The 25,858-nt window shown below is 37.9% G+C and overlaps 2 protein-coding genes across 5 annotated transcripts in view; both read right to left on the reverse strand.

The window, feature by feature from the left end:
• SDR42E2 (short chain dehydrogenase/reductase family 42E, member 2) overlaps positions 1-445 on the reverse strand; it is a 30,993-nt gene extending 30,548 nt beyond the window's left edge. Inside the window, exon 1 of the mRNA XM_082064685.1 lies at positions 309-445. The gene's annotated coding sequence lies outside the window, so the exon portion shown is untranslated. The remainder of the gene's footprint in view (positions 1-308) is intronic.
• VWA3A (von Willebrand factor A domain containing 3A) lies at positions 383-25,645 on the reverse strand. 4 transcript variants are annotated; one of them, XM_082064234.1, is made up of 33 exons: positions 25,553-25,645; positions 24,647-24,729; positions 24,287-24,407; positions 23,499-23,623; positions 23,346-23,420; positions 21,950-22,004; positions 21,091-21,189; positions 19,928-20,034; positions 19,529-19,654; positions 18,557-18,665; positions 16,691-16,816; positions 15,972-16,110; positions 15,778-15,881; positions 15,469-15,549; positions 14,748-14,842; positions 14,050-14,169; positions 13,143-13,217; positions 12,301-12,445; positions 11,132-11,330; positions 10,767-10,837; positions 9,597-9,755; positions 9,238-9,328; positions 8,952-9,062; positions 8,279-8,376; positions 7,984-8,133; positions 7,296-7,404; positions 6,422-6,566; positions 6,140-6,284; positions 4,970-5,121; positions 2,558-2,684; positions 1,851-1,948; positions 1,650-1,713; positions 383-518 (listed from the first exon to the last, which is right to left on the reverse strand). In XM_082064234.1, the coding sequence occupies exons 2-33, from the start codon at positions 24,709-24,711 to the stop codon at positions 513-515; spliced, it is 3,492 nt and encodes a 1,163-aa protein (XP_081920360.1). In that variant the 5' UTR covers positions 24,712-24,729; positions 25,553-25,645; the 3' UTR covers positions 383-512. The 4 variants fall into 4 exon arrangements, 3 of the variants coding, with proteins under 3 accessions (XP_081920360.1, XP_081920361.1, XP_081920362.1); XR_014185288.1 differs by lacking the exon at positions 383-518 and having other exon boundaries at positions 1,671-1,713; positions 2,558-2,643; XM_082064235.1 differs by lacking the exons at positions 383-518; positions 1,650-1,713; positions 4,970-5,121 and having other exon boundaries at positions 1,854-1,948; positions 2,558-2,643.
• Between the last annotated feature and the right edge of the window lie 213 nt (positions 25,646-25,858).

Here is a 25,858-nt window from a genome sequence, read left to right on the forward strand (position 1 = left end):
ACTAATGTCAACATTTATTCCCTACTTTTACGTTGCATTTTTCTTGAACCTGTCCCATTTATTAGGGATAGTGAGCACCAGCAAAGAAGTCTTAAACCACTGCCAAAAAATACATCTTATCTTGGACATACCACCAATTGACTGAAGCAATTATTAGTGTGCTGCAGTAGCAGAGAAACAAAAATTGTGATCCTGTATGGCTACTAATTATATTAGAAATACATTACACTTTTAAAATTTGTATTAGCTATATGGAAAAATATCCTCTACTTATGTCTAAAGTTTGGAGAGTTCAGGGCTTGATTTACTTTGAGTCCTGCAAAGTCTGCAAGTGGAATTAAGTCAGTAGCATTTATCATCTGTAACTTCTTCTCTTGCCAGCAGTTCAGAGAAAACAAAGAATGCATCTTCCCTCCTTCCACTTGAAGCTGGAAGCTTTAAGCACGCTCTGCAAAGCAGCAGACTAGTGGTACCACTCCAAACCTCTTCAGCGCATTTTCTTAATGCAAAATTTAATCCTATAAGTCAAGCACATGAATAGTTTTTTTAAATACAATTCAAAATAACAATTCAAAATATACAAGCTGCATAGACTTACCATCACCCTTGACAAAATGGTCTTGGAAAAACAATATAAATTAACTTGATTAACTTCCCATTTTCCTTACTTTCGTGTTTAATTATGTATTTGTTTAATGCTGTGTAATTTCTGAAGTACATCAACAGGAATTCCTTCCTATGCACTCCACAAGCAATACAGTTTACCTTGGAAGGCTGAAAGACAGAGATGCTTGTGGAACACCAGCCTCTGCCTACACATGCCTGTGACAACATCCTTGCTGCTACAGGACAGTTATGTATGTTTCCTCTCCAAGAATCTCTCTTTTAGTGATCAGCCCTTATATGCTGAATTCTGCACACACTTGACCAGGCTCCAGGTTCCATTCTCACTATATATTCACAGTCTCACTATGTATCTGCTTTACCCAGTTCATCGATGAATATCATGGCAGCCCTAAGCTCTCTAGTGCAACACTCTGTATTTGTCTGCATGTCTACTTTGTCCCTCCAACAGCTCTGTGACAAATGCTTGTCTTGTTTAACCCTAAAAAAGCAATTTCTCTTTTTCCTGTAATTTTTACTTTACCAGTCTAAAAGCAGCATGTTGGCTCTGTGAGAGCTTGAGTTTGTCCAGCTGCCTCTCCTACAACTTTCTAATGACAGTCCAGTGTTTGCTGAGGCTGCCTTTAGTATTAGTGGGGTCTTGTTTCAGTCAGCCTTGCCCATTTAACTGATAAATCATGCAACCCATGTAGCAATTACTATTATAGCCATTACATCTGGTCCTAACTCTCTAATGTCCTTAGCTGTTTGCTCTTAGAAAGAGCCGAACCATTAATAACTACAAGTGCACATCTGCCTTGCTCCTTTCACCCCAGACATAGTTGATTTGAACTGCTCTTTATATAGATTGGGTTATACTGCAGAGTAGCTCAGCTAAGAACTAAAATCGTTACAAGTGTTTTCAACTTTCGTAAAAGTCACTGCTGGAAATTAATACATTTTACATTAGACTTATGAAATATTATTATTCTTTTGAAATACATAAACTATATATAAACCTTAATCTATTTGTAGTGCCTATTTACCTGAGCACTTTTTTTACAGCAAGACTTGTCCTTTTGGTCTATATTCCATTTTTGCAGTAATAGCCTGTTGGAAAGAAAACCAAAACAATTACAGCAGCTTTTAACAGAGACATAGAATAACAGACACTGGAAATCAGATATTCTTGTCTTCCTTCCATGAAATAAAAAAGCAATTATTGAAGATTCTTCATAAATACTCACCTCAAAGATTTTGCCTGCTTTAAGAAACCTCTAGCTTTTGTCACTTCTTCAGTAAGTTTCTTTAAATCATCTCCTTCAAAGTAAGGGAAAACGGGATCCTGAAAACAGAATTAATATATTCTACTTTACCTCGCACCTATTTATTATTTACAATTTCTATCAACTTAATTAACTGAGACTAAGCTTTAAATCTCCCTATTCCTATCTACTTGCAGAGAAGGTCTTGGTCTTACAAGGGAAGAGCAGAGCAGCTCGGGATTGAATATGGTTCTGTTCACTAACGTATTTTTCGGCTGGGCAATCCCTGAGGTCTCCTACTGGAGCATTAATGTGCTTGACACTGTATAAGGGTTTTACACTTACATACAAGAAATCCAAGAAGTAAGGATAAGAAGGCACAGTAGAAGCTGAAGTTAGCTTAAAAGCCACAGTGTCAAGATACAAGATTTTTTTTTTGCTTCTCTTTCAAAAACAACATTGCATTGTATACGTCTTTCTTGGGTTGGGCCACCTGGCCAAGGCAGCTAGCAGAGAGGCAAAGCCAGATATTGAAATTTCTCCTTTCATTTTCAATGAGAAGTATCTAAGGAGCCCTATATTAATTTTTCGCATGACTTTTCTTCTTTAAATGTAGTTTAACTACTGATGAACAACTAAGTTGAAATGAAACAAAACCAAATACAACAAAACGGAACTATTTAACATACATCTTCATCATCAAGCCCCTCTGTCAACATTCTGTGTGCTGCTAATTGTCCATCCACATCTCCAAACCCGCAATGGTAGCGCCCTCCTGTTTGGGAAGCAAGCTTCTTCAGAAATTCATTAGCTCCTCTGTTAACAACAAAGTAGTAAGTTACTTATGAAAATTATTTCTCTGAAAGCAACAACAGTAGAAGAGAATTTCAAGGAATTCCTCAAAAATATTACATCAAAACAGTCTGGAGGATGTGATTATAAACTTCTGTTAGCACCTGACAATCAGAAATGATAATGAAGAAAGTAACATTGCTTAGCTGTCATAACCTCCAAACCCAAGCTATTTTTGGACAAGAGGTTCAGTATAGCAGTAAAACCAAAAGAAGAAACCAAACCAAGAAGCCCAGAAGGCACGCTGGCAGGTAAAGGGCTGTAATATTTTACACAGGCAAAGAAAACCACAAGCTGAAAAACTTCATAAAGGAAAAGAACATTTTGTGCATGTCTCAGATTTATTCTCTTGCCTAAGCCTCTATTAATTGCCATTGTCCAACAAGAACCATTGGGATAACTGGCACAGTTGTTACTATATTCTTGTTGCAAGTATGTGCAATCACACACTCATACTGCTGTTTCTACATTGTTTGAGAGTCCTGTCTCCCAAGCACTAGCATTGCAAAGTCAAAAATAGTCACACATCCATTAATTTCAAGTAAGCTGCAAGGATTGATTCCATTCTAGAACTGAACACTAAAATCTCCACAAGTCACTAGATTTCTTTGAAAGGAAGCAGCAGATTTCTTTTCAGAGTAACTCGTAGTCAGAAGCGACATCTTCCTCCCTTATTACCAGATTGCCTTAACATAGTTATTGCCTACTGACCAGTTACCCAAATTATATGCAAATAATTTAACTCAAAAATATTCATAAATAAAGACTTAACATAAATACTTAAAGTTGGCTTTTTCAACTTAGGACCAATAATTCTATCTCCTAAGAAGTCTACTACTTCTCCTCTTAACAGCTTGTAAAATGACATCCAAACTGTCATATTTCGAGGGGTTTAGCTCTGAGGTCTATGAGCTACCATAGCAGTAGCTTTGGAGCAGTAATGAAGTTTTGAAGCAAATCCTCCAATTACTTTTGTCTGTGATGTGTTGGTTTGGCTCTCACAGCCACTCTGCTGTGTGCAAACTATATTTATTTAGCAAGAGCCTAGTCTAGAAACTCCAGTCTATTATACATAAGCTCTCAACATTTTATCAGGTATTATTGTGGTTATACAACCACAACATTCTCCAGCGTACACCTAGCAGACATGCCCACAGATGACTCCTGAACCATCCGGAGCTCTGCAAATACCCTGAAGCTCTAATGAAGGGTCCAACCCTCGCTGTGCCCTATTTTCTCATTGCTATCATCTTTCAGACTTCCTTAAGATCCTGCTGGCCCTTCCTCATCCATCCTCACTCCTGCTTTGAAATCTTTTGCCTTTCCTATGACCATATTTTCTGTTGCACGTTCACCTTCCTAAACCTTTTATTTCTTTTACTTTTTAATCTCTTTTTACAGCTCTATTCCATTGCTGTGGCAACCTCTACCTCACAGTTCAGCTGGTTGCAATCTGGGACCTACCAGAAATAAAACTGCTTGTCAGCTTATGCTACAAGGGTAAAAAATTTCTCATGGCATCTAGATTACCCAGTGGCATTATCCAGAAGTTGTTAACCTCAGGACTGCTACCGGGATGGGAGGGCTGGCAGGCAATGCTGCATTCAATTCAAGAATACAAAGGCTGCATTCTTGAAGACCTGGGACAACTGCTGTATTTTGAGGTGGCAGAGTGGACGTGCACCTGTTCTAGAAAGCCTGAAGAGCTGGTGACCTGTTTGGCCATCTGTGCCCTGCATCACACAGCCACAGGCATGAATGAGAACCTGGAGGAGCACACACTTTTGGATATTATCGCATGATCTCCAATACTGGACAACATAAAGATGCCTGAGATATCCAAAGATATATCTTTATCCCACATCCCACCACGGCACGCATTAGCACCTTCCCAGTGCTGATTCCAGTCCAGGTCAGCGTATTAACTTTTTATGCCTCTGTAGGGATGTGTATGTGACTAGAGACAGGACTACAGGAATCAGCTCAGTGCTGCAGACTAGTGATGAGATCGCTTCTCTGGGTGTGAAGACGAGTCTCTCGAGGACATGAGCTGTAGGAAACGTAGGCCAGCGGGCAATTCCCTGTGCCAGAACAGCCCTCCCAGTGCGCGTGGGCACACATCAATGTCTGGCTCAATCCTGGTGCTCAACGACCTGGGCACGTGGCACATTTTGATAACACAGCCTTTTGATAATAAATAACTAGTAATTTCAAAGATTTTTTTGTTGTTCTTACAAAGTATCATATACCTGTCTGTACAGCTAAAAGAAATGGTGTGGATTTTAGTATCTTGTTTCTTTCTCAATCTTTCAATTTCTTTCAAAATCAGACTGCAACTGGTGTCTGGTTTTCCATCAGTCAACACATAAAGTGCCTCTACACCTTGGAAACCAAGCGCTTTCTGAAAAGCAGAAAATAAGCTTAAATAATTAGCACATTTATACAAAACCTTATACTTCAGAATGAAAACACTATTCCAATGATTTAAGATAGCTTTATATTTACCACATCATTAATCAAGTTAGTATTGTCTTTTCCTTTTCACTAAGTACGAAAGAGCTCAAGGATACAAATTTGAAAAATAAACTAGTAGATAATTTGTAGCATATGGCAATATATTCATAAGCAGGGCATCAATAAAAACTGACTCACTGAAATAAGCAAATTAACTGGTTTTGGAGAACTGCTGACAGAGATTTTTACATCACATTTTGTGGGAGTTAAAGATGCTTAATGTCTGCAAATCAGGCTCACAAGGACTTGGCCTTTTTATATTATAAAAACTGGCTACAGTAATTGACAATGTGACATGTCTGTCATACAGACATGCCTTATAGTTCTACTGGACTCAGTTCACCATGAATTCCATAACATTTATAAGAAGATTCTGAAAGGGTGTCTAGAACAAGAATCATCCATTTAAGACAACATGTATTTTTTTATTCACATGATATTGCAAGTTCTTTCAGTCTCTGTGTTAAATTATTATTGCTAGTTAATTTCTAAACAGAGAATTTTTATAGGAGAAAATGTTCTTCACCTGTTACTGAAGTTCAAGAATTGCTTCTTTAAAATCCCTGTTTGGCTCAGAGCAAATGTACAACAGCCATGGTTGTACATAAGCATCACTTTGAGCAACTGGATATTTTCTCTCTCCGGTATTCTTTGAACACAAATATTAATGCAACCATTAATATTTCACATTTTTCTTAAACTCAGCATGAGCAACGGATTCTAGTATCTATGAGCCCTGGGGACAGGAACAGCGGCTTGATTACAAATCTGTTCAGTGTTTTGTATAGACAAATGTTGTATGCTTTGATCAAATAATTTTCCTAAAACATTATCACTCAGATGGAAGTGTTTTAGCCTCAAAAGGCACAACGTCTTCTCCAAAATGTGGTATACAATTTACTAACCTGTAAAGCCATAAGGATGCGTGTATTACCATGAGCATGGAATTTGGATGCCCACTGCACAGCATCATGACATGTTTCGTCAGTTGCCTCTACAAGACACTCCTTCCAACTCTCTGTATTTTCTGCAAATCTCAGCAGGTTAAACCTAAGGAGAAAGATGGCCCATAACATTTAACCCTAACCAATACTATCAGTCACCTCAGATAAGCCAGTATTGAAATAAATAAAAAAAACCTCAACAAACCAAACGCAAAACTAAACCAAATCAGTAATTCATCATACCTGACTTCATTTTTTCTCAGCTGTTCCCAGATAAGGGAGGTAAGTTCTTTTGTGATATGTGGCAAATATGGGTCCATGGAACCAGATGTATCAATCAAAACACAGACATTCGCTTCTAAGATGGTACCAAACAATCTTCGGCTTCCTGGGCCAGAACATTAAAACTAAGTGTCATTACATATGCTTATTTTATTGAATATATGACTTTATCGAGCATACTGTAAAATCTTCAGTCTTTAGTGGTTTTTCTGGGCATGTTTCTACAGAAGAAATTATACTCTGTGTGGAAACTAGGTAGTTCAACGGTTGATAACAGAAAAGGCTTCTGCCATTTCCAATCTAGTACTATCAAGCATTAACTACTAGGCAATTGTAGCAACCTGCATTAAGCAGTTTGTAGCTCCTACTTTACCATCCAGCAAAAAACTGTTTCCCAACAAAGATCTTCATGAGCAACAGAAGGATCAAAATACTTTTCACCAGCAGTGACGCTGAACTTCTAAATAGGGCATGTTTTTAGCACAAGAAACAGAAAAGCTCATCTTGTTTGTATATGTTATCGTATATATTCTGTTGATAGGAAGCTTCTGACACCAGGAACCTTGTATTAATGAACACAACACACAAAAAGGAAAAACATCGCAGCCCTATTTCTTTCACAGCAAGCTAGATGTTCATCAGCTACAGAGATGCTGAATTCTCTTGCATGCTATTTTATTGACATAAAAATACTTTTAAAAATTTCAATGAAATGCAAAACGAATGACCTTTATATCCAGATTATGTTCAAATTTATTCCATTAGAAATAGTAGACAAGAAGATTTTATGTACGTTTAAGTTGTGCTTTATAGAAAACCAGGTGCACACCAATACCTGACAGAAGCCACTGCATTCTTTGTATATAGCGCTGCAACACTTTCTCCAGTTGTTCAGTGTAGATTTCCAGTTCTTTAGATTGAAACTGCAGATGTTTCACAACCCCCTGGAAAAAATCAGTTTGTATAAGAGTATCTTGCTTCAGGAGATTTGAGCTCAGCTGCTATATATGCAATGTCTACATTAGAAATCAGGGAGATTAGTTTTTTGTCTTTACCTCCATGAAATAGCGTTAGAAAATTTTTGTCACTCTCTTGCTACTAAATAACTGGTTTACCCAAATCAAGAAAGTCTAGTTCTCATCACAGCCAGTTGCACTGGGCAGTAAAATGATATAATTTGAATGGACAGGTGCATCTGTTGCATTATTTCTGACAGTTTTATAGAGATAATAGAGCAATAATATCCTGGACTTAACTTTCAATGCTTGTCTCCAGTCATTACACAAACCGAAATAATCAAGATCCAAAGATCCCATGTAGTTTGCACTTGAAACATACTAAGTGTTTTTTGTAGTGAATAAAAGACCTTCCCTAGCTTTGTAATAGAAGAGTGACTTAAAAAGAACAAGGAATAACGGCGGGAACATCATACTACCAAGCCACAAACGCTGAACAACATGGATTGTTTTAAACAAATACAACCCTTTCAATGACGTAGGCAGATGACATCAGCAAAAGCTTACTTTGATTTCTACACTTGGGAAGATACGACAGTATTTTGCTGATACTTTCTTGTGCAGAGAATCCACAGTTTTCTTTTGGTGAGTACAGCCTGGACCAAACAATCTGGGCAGTTCTAGCTTAAGCTTTTTAATACTGTACTTGGTCAGCCACTTGTAAGACAAACAAACAGAACAACAGGTTGTTAGTAAATAGTAGAACAGTTTAAGAAATAATACATTGTACAGAATTAACATGTTCACGTTAATTCAGATGGATAATTCTAAAATGAGAATTTATAAGTAATGAGCAAAATACCTCTTTGCTTGAACAGATTTCCTCTTTTTTTGGCAACGTAACAGAGGGAACAGACTTTCTGATGCACATTATCTTTGGATACTTTCGGTATACTGTACCTAGTTAAGAAAATTACCAAAGTAGTATTGGGAGCCCTAGGTTTAAATCATAGTCCTTGTGAATCACATCTGACCGGTGATTAAAAAAAACCAAAACCAAACAACAACAACAAACCACAGAAGCAAAAAACCTCAAAACCCACAGACTAGCATTTCATAAACAATTACACATTTGAAAGAAAATAGTTTCTGTAGAAATTACTTAAAACCCCCTTATTTTAAAAAATTGTCACCTTAAAAACATTCCAAACCAAATCTTCCATAAACATCTAAGCTGTGACAACATTTTTCGTTAGAGCATCCTTGATCAAAACATCCCAAAGGACTTTACAAGAACAAAACTACCAAAAACCGGTCCCCCGACTGCAAAAACAAAATAGAAAGAGCCAACCCCCTCCAGATCTCCCAAAAAACAAACACCAAACCAAAACCCTCACCACTATTTGATAAGTGAAATTCACTTTCACTCACTATTTAAAGCTAATTGATTATCACTGACGTAACATCCTACCAATTTTATAACATAAACACTCATAAGCAAAAATCTTCACCCATCATATCCTGATAACACATACCCACGTTTCTTCCTTTATCAGTATAAAATACTGACATGGAAGACTCTGGCTCCTTCCTGGGTTTATTCTTTCTTTTATTCTCACTCTGAGGCCATTCTTTAATTGCTTGTGCTACAAATAAAAAAGATTATGACTTACTCCAGTCAGATAAAACCACAACCACAATGCTTCCTATCAGTCTGATTAAAGATTAAAATTGCAAGTGTTTCTACAAACTTAAATGAAATCGCTAATTAATACAAAAGCCAAAGAGACTGAAGACAAATAGCCGCTCATCCATACACACCTGGTGGAATTTCTGCTTTGGCACTAGTGGGACGCCATGCCAGAGCTCTTATGGAAGCATTTCTCTCTGCACCATGGTTCTCTTTAATATTCTATAAGCACATATAATTAAACAAAATTTAAAATTTTAGAAGTATTTCAGTTAGGTCATAACTGAATTATTCAAAACTGACACTACCCTTTATTATTCTCTAATTCCTGCAAGTTAAAACGTAAATTCAGAGTACTATCACAGTGCTGTCTTGCTTCCTTCAAATTTTCAGCCTGAGCACTTCTCTTACAAAGAGCATCTCACATCTGATAGTTGGGTAGAATCTCAAATTTAAACACACAGTATCTTAAAACGGGACCATTTCAAACCATTCTAGCCAGACTCAGAGCTGTGGGTTTAGGAGATGGCAACTTGTGTGGCCTTCTTTTCTCATTCTTCCTGAGCATGTTTGAGTCTCCTTCTGGTGTAAATGGATTAACAGACCGATTTACTGAACGTTGCTTGAAGGATTCCACTAGGAACGCACACTGAAATGGAAGTTCACATCGTTTAGTTATCCATATATGTGAAATTTAAGTAAGTGACATTTCAAAGACATTTATTACTTCAACAATAAATAAAATTCATAGCAAATGTATTAATCTGGTAATACTTGGCATCTAAGTGAACAGAAAGCCCTTTGTGCTGTGCTTGTTCAAACACATAGCAGGGAAATCCTTCTTGCTCTGAGCAAACATTCCAAAAGAAAATGCAACAATATGCAAACCAAGACCAGAACAAATTGGAAGATGATGAACCAAGTATATGCAAACATTAAATGATAACAAAATCTTTTAAGATCCCATTGAATATCCGCCAAATCTCCTTTTTAGAAATACTTTCGTGACTCAGACTTGCTTGCAACAAGGTGCTTGGGCTTCCGGACATATATCTTGCTGCATATATATTTTTAATGACACTTTTGTAAGAAGCAACGACCCTACTGCTAGGCTGGCTATATTGCCGCAGTTGCTTCTACCTTTGGAAAAAGTCATGTGCTGTAATATGGAGAGATACAGTCTAGTTCTACATCCTTAGTACATTTCAAAAAACAATTGGTTTAGAATTGAACAAATGTGTTTTGAAAATGACAACCTCTCCCTCTACTGTGACTTATATAATATTATCTATTTGTTATATAATATGTGTAAGTTTTAAATATATTTATTTTTAATATATAATTATAATAAATGATTAATTCTACTAGAGAGGAATTCATTAGAGGATTGGCAACAAAAAGGAGAATCACTTCAGTTGTAAATTCCTTGTATTTCATAAGGAATCATGGCCACTGCAGCACCAATCACTGCAGTGCTATTGTACAACTGCTACCTAGGCCACACTTACTCTATGGTGACTATTCTCACGTTCTAGAGCATTCCTGCCCATCTTACAAGGATTTTCATTTTGTCCAATCTTTTGCATTGCCAGCTAAACAAATGCTGTTGAATTTTTTTCTGAAGAAAAACATAACTTTAAAAGATATATATAATTAATACCTTTTGGGAGTAGTTGTTTGCTTTTTCCATTTCAGACACAATGACAGTGATATCATCACTTTCAAAAATACCTGATAATCAAATATATGCTAATCAGTTTGGAATGCTTAAGTGTACAAAATATACTCAAATAGAAAAAAATATTCAAATATTAAAAAAAATATTACATTCCTGCATTAAGTCTTCATTATAATATTCTGCAATACAATCAAAAGCCTTAATCAAACTAGGACCTCTGTTTTTATATCAATGCTAGTATTGTATTATCACATTCTAAAAAGTAAACTACTTGGTTTCTGGGGAAAAAACAATAATAAATATTATTTCATTAATGAAAGAGAAGTATGTGCTGACTTTTCACATACCTGCTTCTCCAAACCAATGAAATCTCCCATTGCCTGCCTGTGCTATTTCTCTAAAAGCAACGGCAGTTTCTGTTGGGTTAGCATAGCGGGCTGGAATAATCCCACTGGAGTCAACAGCCTCCGTTACACTAAACAGACAGACGTGAAGCTGCAAATCAACACCTCTGCAAACCTGAGCCACATAAGCACTGACTCTGTGCTGCAAGACAGAGAAGACAAACAGAAGAAAAATCAATAGTGACCCTCTGCCTTAGATGAACTCCCACCTACTCCACTGGTTCCTGAACCGATGTACAAACACTCCTGACCTCAGCAATTCAGTACGGGAACACACCCAGAGTAGCTGAGTGCCTCCTCAAACCACGCACATATACAAAAACTGTCATTATTACTAATGGCAATGGCAACAGCACTGCTGCAGCCATGACATGAGATGGGGCAGCTGTAGGAATCAAAGATGCATAGTCAAGGACTTAAAGGTAGCCTTGCACTGAAGCAAAGAACTAGGGATGGAACTATTCACTTGCCTTTTTGCACATATCCGTAATTTTCCTGCTATCCACATGGGGTTTTAATGACTTTTGCCCAGAATTTCCAGAAGTTTGGTAACAAAAGCAAGAGACACCCTACTGTGCATGCATGGTTCTTCCAGCTGGATTTCTGCATGTTCAGAAATCCCAGGCTGTTCACGTGTCTGAACAGCCACAGAGCACGTGCACTATGACCATACATGCAAGCAACGGATTCCTGTTATTAAAAACAGGAGCCATCTCTACATAGTGTACCACGTAGTTCCACCATAAAATTATTTGTGGCTTTGTTCCCATGAGTTATACAGAAATTATATTAAAAAAAAACAAATTGGTGTGTTCAAACTCAGTAATGTGCAGTGAAATGATGGGCAGATGGGAAAGGAATCCTAAAAAACACCTCTTGAATTTTCTACGATTCACACAGTACTAATAACTGCTACCTCCAACACATGAATTGAGATCGCAGAAATGGAAGTTTGAGATCCTGATAGTTGTGCTGGCTTAGATATGTAAAGAATTAGTATTCTGCCAACAAGCTAAGGTGACTAGCCAAAAGAAACAAACAAACAAACAAACAAAGAAATTCATTCTGATAGGAACTTACAGAACAGTTTCAAACCCTGTGACGATACTTACTGTTTCCTGATCAGGTACTCCAGTAGCCAGCAGGTAAAGTCCCTGGGATTTGTGTACATCTTTGTCTTTGAAGTCTACTTCCACAGCTCTCCTCAGAGCACTCATGACGTTTCTACTCCCTCTGCACTGCAAGCCCAACACCCACCTAAAAGATGTTTGCAGTTCAAAGAATGAAGCAACAAAAGCTTTGTTTTCTGCTTAAAGAAAGAAGAGAACTAGACATCTCGAATAACACTGCACAGGAGTCAAACATTTTTTGACAAGAGAAGGCAAAACTAGATTATATAATGACCCAAATTATTTGTTCTGGTTACTGTACTGCTGCCATGGCAAACCAGTTTTTAAGATAAGACTCAGAGCACAGAGATGAAAGAATTCTCTCTTAATTTTACATAGAAAAATTGTGATATAGTAAACTTAACAGGAATAAAAATGAAACCACAGAGGTATAATAAAACCAAGGGTGTGACTCCACAAACATTTGTTTCCATTGCATGTGGGTAAAAACCATAGTTTAGCTTTCCCATACCAGCTGAATTTGAAGCAGTTTTCAATTATTTATGTAACCTGTTCATTTCATACACAGACACTTCTACGTGTGTGCACATATATATTCTGTATACGTATGAAACACAAAGTCACTAGGACATATTAAACTTCATAATGCTGTTTTCACAAAAAAAAACATCACAAACAATCAGTACAGAACAGTTTATCACAAACTATTTTTGTAATATGATACATTTATAAATTTTGTAAATTGTTGACAATGCTGTTTAACTCTGTTTCATGGTACCTACAATCATTTAATTCAGATGTATGGGAAAGTTACTTGATCCTACCTCCAAGCATTTTGCAAGTTTTCTGGTTGGGAAGGAACCAGTTCCAGCTGCCAAGGCAAAACATCACTCCCAAATCTTTTATGGAAAGATAAGAGCAATTAATTTTCAGACTACACTTTAGAACAAAAACAAACAAACAAACCAACACTGAGTAAATTAACTGAAAAATAAAAATCTTATTTGGAGTATTACAGACGTAAAATTACCTAATGCTCTTTTCTCTTTCAAACAATTTAATTATTCACATTTATCCATCACTCAGGGGTTGTCGGATTTTCAAGGTATTGGTACATTTTTCTTTCCTGAACAGGACACTAAGTGAGCTGGTAAAAGCTCAGCAGAATTGTGACAAATCAACCCCGACCCTCAGATGCTGCCTGTATCTCTCTTGTGAAGTGAACAGCTCTGCTCTCCTACCAGGTTTGAACTGCATGAGCTGCTGTCTCTTGCCCAGCTGTTGCGCCACACATTTCTGACTACCGGTGCTGAGTACAAAATTCTAGTGCTACTATATATTTTTAAAAGTATTGAAATTACTGTAAAATATAAAGGGGTTCTGTTACGGCACCTGAGACACCTCCAGAACCCTCTTCCAGAAAAAATTTCTGACATGTGAACTGATACTGTTACGAACAATATAGCAGGAAGAAAATTTGTTGCAGGTAAGATGCAATCAGTTTCAGTTAGCCTCACCCAAAACGGTGATTTTTAATTACTAATCTTGTCTCTGCACATCTGATCCATACACCTACCCACAAACGTTAAATCAGTGCTGCTCTTCATCATAAAGTGTCAAATACAATTAAAAAATCTTAAATATGCCCATTAATAACTACGATGTCTCAGCACACTCCTTTCATTGCACTGTGTTACAATTATTTTAAAAGCATCTTAAATAGTTGCTTACGCTATAATATTGAAGTAATCCTTATTTGACATTTGTTCCTCAAGCAAAAGCCGCAAATAATGTTGGATATGGACGATGTACATGGAGTTTGTCACTGATATATCAACAAGTATAACCACCCTATATAAGAGATGTTATTTGTCAAAAGAATATCTTATTTAATTACGTACTCTTGTCTTCACTGCACTCTAACTCACCAAAGAGAGTATCTAGATATGTATCCAAATATAGAAACACTGAATCAAATTAAAATTAAAAAATCTGCAAATCATAAGTAACGATAATGGAAAACTCTATATTTCTTAAGCTATGCAACAATCAGGGTACTGGCACATGTAGTGCCATAATATAACAGCTGTTGAACCCTAACCAGGTCCTCTTCCTTCTCTGTACTTGAATATCGAAAACACATCTGAAAAGTGTGGCCTGCTTGCTGGGTAACTCAAATTTAAGACTCTCGTTCTGTCTCATGGAAATTGCAGTTCACTGGATTCAGTAAATCTACTAGATCATGAAAAAAAGCTGAATATCTGTTCTCAAAAGTGGATTTCTTACACTGCTCATATCTGCAACTGTTGTCGCTACATCCAACTATTTTCTGCCCTGCATTACTTGGTGCCGACTTAGCCACAAAGCAAAGGCTGGCAAATAAGAACTACCACCAATACATGGAAAAAAGGACTATCGAAGTGCAATACCTCCTTTCACAAACACTTCCCCATATTCTTCTGCTAGCAACAGATAGCCAGTCAATTCGTTTCTCATAGATTCTCACCATTTTAGCGAGCATTTTCTGTTGATAAAATATAGAAAATTTAAGTTAAAAAGTTCAAATAAGTCTTTTATTGCCAAATGTGCTTAATCCAGAAGTAACATGACAGCATAATTTTGGAAAAAGTAATGACTTTCATTCATTTTGACAGTAGCATTTCATTCTCAGTAAAGGCAGGAGAGAACAGTCCATGAAAACAACATACAATGATAAAAAAATAACCAGGGGTCTACAGTCTTTTCAGATTTGCCCTTGCTAGCATGTCTCAAAATGGTGGTCAAGCACATTAAAAAAGAAAAAAGTTTCAAAACACAGTTTTTGCAAGATTACCATTTCAATAGCAATTCTAGGCAGTGTTCATAATAAAACACATCATTTAAAATAAGCACAACATTTTCAAACACATATCATTCTTTAACACAGTATCAATTTGAAGACATTAAGGCACTTTGCCCAAACTATATAGAATATGACCTTTGCAAGCATATATATACCTAATACATAATACATATGAGGGCAAATTAAGCTAGAAAAGGACACCAAATCAGAAAAAAAGCTATAAGGTAGCATGCTTTTGGAGCACAAAATGTGGAGTAATTAGATGGTAATCTGGCTCTGACAAGGCCACATCACTATGGACAACTCACCTGATAGTTGTATAATACCGGTAGGTCAACGTGGATATTTTTCACAGTTCCATCGTACCATTCGAACTGCATCATCGCTTTCTAGAAGGATAAATAATACAGTTACATGTTTACAGAAGCCTGTATAGGCTACACCAACATGGAATTCCTTCCTGAATCATTCTTAAGAATGGCATAAGTATCTGACTTGAATCCACGACACAAATTTTACTTAAAGCCTGTAGAGTTTCATCATCTTATAAAGTACCAATTTTAATTGGGAAAATGTAGCAATAGAAAGGAAAAAAAAAAAAGGTCCTTATCACTTACCTCATGTAGAGTTGATGATACTTTTTTTTTAAGAATAGGTACAAATTCTTCCACAGGAGAGAAGGCACTGGGAGCCAAAACTTGATAAAGGTTTAACTTTTTAGCTATAGCAAGGAACAAAGAAATGAAATAAAACACATTCTGTGTCTTTAATTCATGTTTCATACCTGTTAAGTTTTTTTTCTCTGTTCTACCTTTCAATCCATTTGTCTTCAACCAGTCTGTTGAGGTTGTGCCCAGGACACATGGCGTTTGAATAACTAACGGTCCTTCGTGCTTTGGAGGCTTTGGTAAGAAGCTGGAAGGTGCTGTATTTGCAAATTCTGTGGAAACCTAAAATGGGTTTTAAGAAAAACTCTTGCAAGTTTTAGCATACTTTTTCTTTTACCCTCAATCAAAAATATCCAGCATGGAGTATTAGTTTCACTTATGTTCACCAATACGCTGGGATTTCAACAAGCAAAATACTTTGAAAATAGCTATCTCATTGGTCCTCCTAAAAAGTAATGGATTTAGACAAGCCCTTATGATTTTTCACCTCATTTAAGTGTCTGCCTTAATCGGGTAGGAGTAAGTATCTTTTTCCTTAGAGGACTCTTGGAACTTCATTAAATGATCATGCATACAGTTAGGCTACCCATTCTCTTAGATTTCCATTATGATCATGGCAAAATGTTCCTTTCATTGCATTTTGGTTGGTCTATAAAACTTGCTGCATTTTGGAGAATGTCTAGCAAAATGTCTCCTTTACTGGTCTTGGACTTAATTTGTTCTTGCAATGGATGGCCAATACAAAATATTAAAAATTCACTTATTTACTTGATTAATCATACATATTTTTTTCATACTGTGAACACTAAAAACTTCTACTGCTGCTACTTCAAAGTACATCTGAAAATAAAAAGATACATACCTCTTCTATTCTACTAATAAGTGAGCCACCTATTCTTCTTTGAAAAGACTGTTTGATGCTCTTGAGTAGGTTCTTAGCCTTCTGAGATTCCTGAAGTAGCAGATGGACATCACTGCTATCAAAATTCTGTACATATGAAAACAAATGAGGAAAGGTATGTTAACTATCATTCAAACACCAATCAAACACAGCTTTCTTTGATGTGCATACATCTATACAAGACTGCCTGGCATAGCAGAATTTAGTGTAAATACATCTAATACACTGCATAGAAGTAACACAGTCTCCCACAGCATCCTTACAGCTAAATTGAGGGAGTGCGGTCTGGATGATTGGGTAGTGAGGTGGACTGCGAACTGGCTGAAGGGAAGAAGCCAGAGAGTTGTGGTCAATGGGGCGGAGTCCAGTTGGAGGCCTGTACCTAGTGGAGTGCCTCAAGGGTCAGTACTGGGGCCTATATTATTCAATATATTCATCAATAATTTGGACAAGGGAATAGAGTGTAATATCAACAAGTCTCAGCACCAGGTCTTGCTACAAACTTCTACTCAGATGATAACTACCTTCTAAACATAAAGAATCATCAAAAAGAGAGAAAAACACATTGCCTCTCTAGCTGTCACCTACCTCTCCCTTTGAAGAATAGCAGTGATAACGGCCCCTTACAGCTTCTGCAAGGTTCTTTAGAACTGCCTACATGTATAAATAGGAAGAAAAATATTAACTTTGATTTGGTTGTCTCTTTTGATAACATAGGTTGTTGGTATTCAATTATCAATTAGAGACAGAGAAAGAATCTTTGAGGTACATGCAGTGAGAAAGCAAAGTAATTATATTCTCTTTGTCTTCTTATCAGTCTTACTTTAATAGGGCTGAAAAACTAACTCAGTAAAGAAATTTACAGAAGAGGTGACAAGGGTCAAGTTCATTCACCTTGTGTTAAAAGTGCCAGTCGCTTTCTCTTCCTTTGAAGGCAGGCTTGTGCTACTCAGATCACAGGCATATTGCTGAAGCCTGCAGCTATAAACAACAGGCTATCCTTTCCCCACCTGCAATTACCTCTTAAATACTTTGCTGCCATTTTCCACTCTTCCATCTCCTTCTCTCCTATCATCTGCCACTGCAATCCTTTTCCCCACAACCGCAATACTCTTACTGCATCCAATCTTCTCTTCAAATCACGATTTCAACCGCGTCCTCCCTGCCACCAAGTCATTACATGTCTTAGGGATAAGCTTAAACAAGCAATCAACACCCAAACCCAAGTTTCTATGCAGAAGCTAATAAAAAGTAACTGCTTATCCTTCTGTTCTCTTCCTTCGGGTAATCACTAACATCCAAACCATTGTTCATGACGAACACTGTAATTTGAGCAAGGCTACTAGGTCTTGCACTAACGCTATTCCGTACAAAAATATTTCTACCCCAGAGACCGCTACACTCATTTGATCTCGCTCCCAAGTCCTTGCCTTTCTCCTATGATCTCTCTCCCTACCCCCCTGTTCCTACTGCAATATTGCCTTCCTGAAGTCCTCTTTTTTTCTGCTTTCACCTGCAAAAGAGCTCTTAGCCCCAAGTCATCTAACACACAGGATGATTATCTGGAAATAACTGCTCCCCTTCAGCTGCCAAGCCTGTCAACATTACTTGGTTGCCACTCCTAGCTTTTGTATGAACTAAGATGAATGCTCCAAACAATTTTTTTTCAGGTGTGCAAATCTGCTCTAAAGAAAATACAGCTCTAGATGAAGAACTCTTTAATGAATAAGTTAGCTTCCCCACACGTTTATGAGAGAAAACATTGCAGGTGAATAGGAAACAAATGACAGGACTCTGAAGGAAGTAAGTATTAACACAAGTACTTACAAGAGAAGCAGGATGGCTGCAATCATATGTAACAGCATGAATCTGCAGTTTTCTCCCCAGCACACACTGCTGAGCATAGCCGGACAATATTTCTGAAGACTGATCAGGGCTGATATATAAATAAGGAAAAAAAATAACAATGGCAGTAATCAAATGGGGAAAAATGGCCATCCTGAAAATACAGGGAAGAAAACTTAGTGGGGAAAAATATAACAAATCATGGGAATGTAATCCAGTAATTTAACATAACTTGGCCTCCTCTCCCTCTTTCAACAGTTACTGAGGTACCACTAGTGGGGTTTGAGAACTGTGTGTTCAGTAAGTTAGCTGAAATGTAATCTGTTACCCTAAATATCAAGCTTGCCAAGCTTATACCATCCCTTTTCTGTACATTTAAAATAAATAAAATGAATAAATTAGGAGCACAGTAACACTCCCAGAATCCTTACGGTAGTCTTTGTCTTGTAATCTTGACTCCAGTACTGCAAGTTTGCAAGTGATAACAACAGTACTGCAGAATTTAAATCCAAAATTTATCTAATCTCAGCCTGATTTTGTTTATTTCATCAGACATTTTAACTTTTCCATCAGCACCCAGATGACAGAGAAAAGACAATGCTTATTTTACAGCAAAATCTAGCTTGTTGTCTAATCTTCCCAGAGATGTAGACTCTTTCAGTGACATCCTTAATGGTGCTGAAAGATTTTTATTGATGTAACATTAGAGCTAGAAGACTCTCAATGAGTTACTGTGATAACAGATCTGCAAAGGAAAAACGTAGGTTTATATGAGAAAAGAGAAGTTTTATAAATAGTAAAAAAGGGAAGAAATAAAGGAATTCGGTGGTATGAACTACAAATACATAAAACCTGGATCTTAAATTTTCTGTTTATTTTTGTATCAAGTTCAGATTCTAGTACCAATTCGGTATCCAAGTTAAAGCTGGTTGTTGCAACAGATAACGAATTTACCAGCTTCCTAATATGAGAACCAGAGAATTCAGTTCTTTCATCGTAAGGACATGTTTTAAGGCTTTCAGCAAATTGCAGCCTCGACCAGGCTCCAGCTGTTGTATCCACTGTTTTGCTTCATGTAGCCTAGGGGAAAAAAAGGGACATGTACACTTAATGTGCAGGTACTAAATAACATAGATCGTGAAGATTACTACAAAGCACAGGAGCAGCAAAGATACTTCAGGCATAAACAACCAGCTTGAAATCACTGAATGCACTTAAAATTCATTACTTTCCCCTCTTACAAATCACTGCAGGCACAAGATGAAAGCCAGTACTTGTTATCTACAAGAGACTGCTCTAATTAAATGGAGACCTTGTTTGAAACACCTTTATTTTTCAAAGAAATGAACTTACACGTGAACACTGATGCTTTTTGGACTCTCCCACAGAGGTGAAATTTCTGTACTGAATGAGAGGCAGTAGAGTTGCTTCTTATAACATAGCTGTTCATCTATTAAGCACTAATAAAAAAATAGTAATGCATTACTATTCATGCTGCTTCTAGTAGGGTTATTACGTAAAAGAATCAAAACAGTAATTTCCTAAAATAGTTGACAGCAGTATTTTCAGCTACCACTAAGAAAAGCTTCCAAGAAAAAGTCATACGGGTTCAAACATCTGGAACAGAGACGAAACCTGCAAATGTATAGTAAACCAGCCAGTTTGTTAATGAGGCACGAGGCAGGCAATATTTGTTGTACTGGTATCAGTTTTTCTCTTCAGTTGATGATCACATGAAAGAACATATAATACTGATCTAGAATGGGCATATTCACTCATCAAGCAACTACTAAAAAAATGTTTCACGCATATTAATGGATAGGGCCAAACAATAGTTCAGGTATTAAGGCTGAGCCAACCAGACACTGTGGAACTTGAGTTTTCCTGAAGTAGTTTTACTGAAAATGCACAAATGAAAAATGCAAATAATAGAAATAGAAGTTAAATAATTCCTGAATGCAGGAAATGAAACTGTACAAAGTTTCAAAGTTATACAGCAACACAGATAGATTGTATCTTCCTTATCATAGAAGTTTTATAAAAATAAAGAGCACAATGAAGCACAACTTTCTTTTGGGACTTCAGGAAGCGGCAAACTTACCAAGGTTCTGATCAAAATTGTGAGGTGTGCCTTGTTGTGACACAACATAAAGGCATAAAACCCCTATATTTAAATCAATAGCTCTATGTAGAACTTGGTTCTAGCTCTTGCATCTGTTTCTGTTAGGCAAGTTTATTCCATTGAGAATGCTGGTGCAAGAATTAAGACATTTCTAAATATTAATATGAAAAGTATTATTATTATGGTACATACTGGAGTTTGTTTGGATCTAGACATGACCAAGGAACATACTTTCAAAGACACTTAAAACATACTCTTCCACAACAGAAAACTTCTACTGTATTGTATATTATGAATTTAAGCAGAGTTTTTTCTACTTAGTTCCTGGCTTGCACTTACACAAGAACTTGATTAATATGTTATAATTGCCACAGTCTGCATTATTATTATTTACCAAAAGGGCCTTCTGAAAATCCAGTAGTCTATGTCCGTAACTTGTATCAGACACATGAACCACAAGTCCAACTTTGGTTCCTTTTATAAGGCCAAACACCTTGAAAGAGAAAAGTACTTGTAAATACTAAGCTTATCAAAAGTTCAAAAATGTTCCTGATTCTTCTGTACAAAACCACTTTAAAATTAAACATTAGGTATTTATTTTCACTTTAAGCTTTTTAGCGTAAAGATGACAGAGTGGCAAAGCCAAGAAAAAAAAAAAAGATAGGTCTACTGGCTCCCGTTTATCCTCATCAGTGAGTCATATTCACTCCTTCCCAAGACAACCTATTCATTATTTCAGAGGATGAAAAATAACTTTGTCTACAGCATCTCCTTCAGGTTAAATAAAGCAACTTAGTGGAAGCTAGAGTTTGAAATGCTGCTTCTTTCTCTATCCCCTTCAAGAGGGAGTCATGTCCACTTCCCATTTGTGACTATTCGCCCTGCTATGCACAATAACTGATTAACCAGCTGTGCAAGAGAGGGCACAACAGACTACAAGACAGCTCCACTCCAGTCACAGAGGGCAAGCTCAGCATTGCCTTTAAACTGCACTGAGAGAACTTGATGATTAAAATTGCTAAGAGAAAGAAAATTACTAGATCTAGAAAGCAAAAAACTGCATACCAATGAACAATCAAGAAAAACAATCCATTGTCAAGATAAGTATCACTGCACATGATCATGTGTAATTCACAGTAAATAAAATACATAAGCTTTCTGGAAGCCACTTTTCACTACTATTCAAAAGTTCATTTATTCTTTAATGCTGTATACAGTTCAATTCTAAAAATATACTGCAAAGTTAAAGTTACCTTTCTGCTGTCCTGCAACAGCCACTGAATTCGCTGCTGATAAAGTTCAATCACTCTGACAAAAGGCATAGCACACATTTAGCTAAGGCATTCTCTTGCATTGTGTATCAATGTAACTTTCAACCATTTGTTTTCATCACATCTTTTTTCTCACAGATGCAAAATCACCTTTTAAAAATACTGTTTTCAGTGTTCTCATACAACTAGTGGTTGCAGGGCTAACCATTTACATCCTTCTTCCCCTAAAGCTGTGTGACTGACCAGATATGTAGCTGTCTGAAAAACTGGATCACTGTTTTCTAATCAGTTGCTGACTTATTCTGTTTAGAGACAGGAGAGGGGTATTCACCATGGGTATCTCTAAACAACAGAAGCTCAGGCAAAACTGAGTTTAGTTAATTACACATAGGTTATTGCCAGGGGATGTACTTAATACAAACTGCACTATTATTAAGACACTCATGAAATATAACCTTGTGATTAAAAGGCAGCATGCTCACAGAAGTGCCAGACTAACTGCAGCCCAACTTTCAACAATTTCATTTCAAAATAGGTGTAACCTGAAATAAAACAAAATGCTTGCTGTCCTCCAAAATTGTTTTATTTCTATCAACTTATTTTTAATACCATGTGCACAGTTTTTACAATTATGTGAACAAAAAGTTTAAATTGACATTTCAAAGGGGGAATACTGTTTGCTCTTTCCAAACACAAAAGCTACTTCCTTTTTAAACCAGATTTGCAGACAGTTTGCTTAGATGGCACAGGACCCAAGTACTGATGCTGAACCTTCTGACAGTTCTGGATCTTCATGACTGACACAGTGGGGTGTGTAGATGTAGTGGCACCCCTAAGAACAGTTTATCAAGTGTTCTGAAGACCAGCAAAACCACTATGATTACTCTACAGCTTACTGAACCTATTCATTAGATGTTTTCCTCCATTTAAGTTTCCTTGATTTTATACATTTAAAATTCACTGAGAAAACTCTTACCTTCCGCATATTGTGACTAGATCCATGACCTGAAACTCATCCAAGTTACAGTAAACGTAACCCAAAAATATGCAGTATTACCTGTGAAAACCTAACCATTCACTAGCTGCCTTTCTAAAACGATGCAACTGTTTCAGTTCAAAACCTGGTTGATAGGCATCCTCATTAAAAAAACAAAAAAAAACAAACAAAACACCACCACCAACAAAAACCAACCACAAACCTCAGCTCTAGTGACATATAATTATCACCTACCCTAAATCTCAGCAGAAAGGATTTAATGCTGAGATACTCTGAAGTCCCTAGTGATAACAAATTAAGACTTGCAGCAGTACCTGTAATCATGGCAGATGGGGATACAGTCAGTTATACATCAAAATCATAAACAAGATGGATACTTACTCAGAAAGTCTGGACTCAAAATTGGTAATGGTCTCTTCTGTAAATTCAACCTCTTCAACACCAGTTCTTGAATCCCTGGAACACTGTGCATAATTAGCATCAGAGATGTAGACAAATTAGGACTGAGTAAAGAAAGGACGGTGTTGCACTTACAAAATAATGTTGCCTTTGTTTATCAGATGCTTTAATGTTAATTGCAAGGATTCTAAACTGTAGTTTCTCAGCCATTCTTCTGTGGTTTGCACCTTTTCAGACTGTATTTTCTTCATTTGTACTCTCTATAGATCAAATAAGAAAAAATAAAATGTGGTATAAGAAATGAAATGTGCTGTTCAAATGTGACAGAAACGTAAGTCCTAAGGACAGCTGCTAGTAGGCAGTGCATATCCAAGAACAACGTAATTTTAGGTATTGGCATACTCTTTCAGATGTGGGATACCACGGAAAAGCAGGTTTCAGAATACTCTCATATTGTGAGCTAAAGGTTTCAGAATACCCTCAGATTGGGAGCTAAAGGAAGGGAAAGGAGAGCTTAGTTCGGAGGAGACAGGAAGGAAGACAAGGAATAGGAGATTTTAGTGAAAGAAAGAAAATCAATACTCCAGTGATTTACCAGAAAGGAAGAAAAATTGAGTATCTCCAAAACCCACCCCACAGAGTTTTAAGGGATATATATTGTCTTCTGCTTTTCTGAAGAAAAATGCACTGTCAGCAGTTGATCTACCTGTATTGTTTTGCCTGATTTGTTCACAGACTGATACATCTCTGCAGAGACACTGTATGTTAGTTTCATAACTTTCGTTAAATTGCCTGTGTGCATATGCAAGTATATGTAAGGAAACATAAAAGTTGTCTATCAGCTTATTTATTCTCCACTCTGTATTTATACTGGGCATGTGTTGCTTTTCTTGTTGCTCCATTTAGCAGGAAAACTTGACTACCAGCAGATCCTGTGTCTCGTTGATATGTGTGACCACCAATCCATTATCTGGTCCTACAGCAGATGTAGTAAAATCTTGCCATGGTGGACAATCAACCTCTAGACTGGATGTTGTGGTCACCCTACAAGACAATGAATTTTATGGGATGACTTCATTACCCATAATATTTCTGTATTATCATAAAGTCTTTACAAGTTTTTTCTGTAGGAACTGTTCTATATTTTGACATTTGTCTACACGTCCCACTTGATACATGATATATGTTTTGAAGTGATAGAGTACCTAGTTTATACAGACTACAGTTATTTACTCTAGATCTACATACAAAGTCTCAACAAGATTTTGCAACTGTAACCTTACCCAACTTTTTCCAAAAACTGATCATTGTCCAACAACTGTGCCATATTCCTCATGCATGTATCCATTAGATGAATAGACGTAGCCTTATTAAAAAAAAAAAAGGCAAAAAGACAAAGCATTAGAGTAGAAAGCTTAAATCCTCAAGAATATACGCTATTAAAAAGGTATTAATATTGTCGGCAATTATATGATAATTACATTGCATGTGGGACAACAGCAAATTAAAAAATAACTGCAAAGAGAAATTACAGTTACTCATCTATAGAAAAGCCATATAGGAACTATTCTGCAAGTTATTTGTTAAGGGATTTGACGCAGTTAATTATATGTATGCACAGCTGCTGGGAGAGCAGCTCCGCAGCTCAAACAGAAAAAAAAGTAACCAAAGCAAAATCCAGAGCTCCACGGCTGTGCAGGTAGGGGAGCTGCCCCTCGGGTTTAGGCAATAAAGCCAGAGCAAAAACCATAATAAAAATCCTGCTTTTCATTTCGTTGGGCCTCCCGCCTCAGTCCGCTGCCGGCCCCCCCCAAACCCCCGCCCACCAGCGGGTGTCAGAGCAGCCGCCGCCCCACGGGCCCGTCCCGAAACTCCCCTCACCTCACGGGGGAAAGGCTCCTCAGCTTCCCCGCCCCCGAGACTCCCCTCACCTCACCTCACGGGGGAAAGGCTCCTCAGCTTCCCGACCCCGAGACTCCTCACCTCACGGGGGAAAGGCTCCTCAGCTTCCCCGCCCCCGAGACTCCCCTCACCTCACGGGGGAAAGGGTCCTCAGCTTCCCCGCCCCCGAGACTCCCCTCACCTCACGGGGGAAAGGGTCCTCAGCTTCCCCGCCCCCGAGACTCCCCTCACCTCACGGGGGAAAGGGTCCTCAGCCCCCGCGCCGTCCCGCCCCCGAGACTCCTCACCTCACGGGGGAAAGACGTCCTGAAAGCCCAGGCTGCCGCCACGCCGCTATTCGGGATCCCCCAATCCCCTCAGCATTGCCAGGCCACGGCACCCACCCGACCCTTCCCCCCGTGCGGGCCCGGTGCGGACGCGGCGCAGCAGCCGCCCAGCCGCACGCCCCGCCGGGCGCAGCGCTCCCGCCGTGTTACGGCGTTGCCGCTGGAGACGCGGCCACGGGCGGGAGCCGCCAGCGCCGCTTCCCGCCGCCTGAGGGCGGCAGCGGGCGGGGCAGCGGGCGGGGCAGCGGGCGGGGCAGCGGGAACCCC

Source organism: Streptopelia decaocto, assembly GCF_964273445.1.
Source record: "Streptopelia decaocto genome assembly, chromosome: 13".
NCBI lineage: Eukaryota > Metazoa > Chordata > Aves > Columbiformes > Columbidae > Streptopelia > Streptopelia decaocto.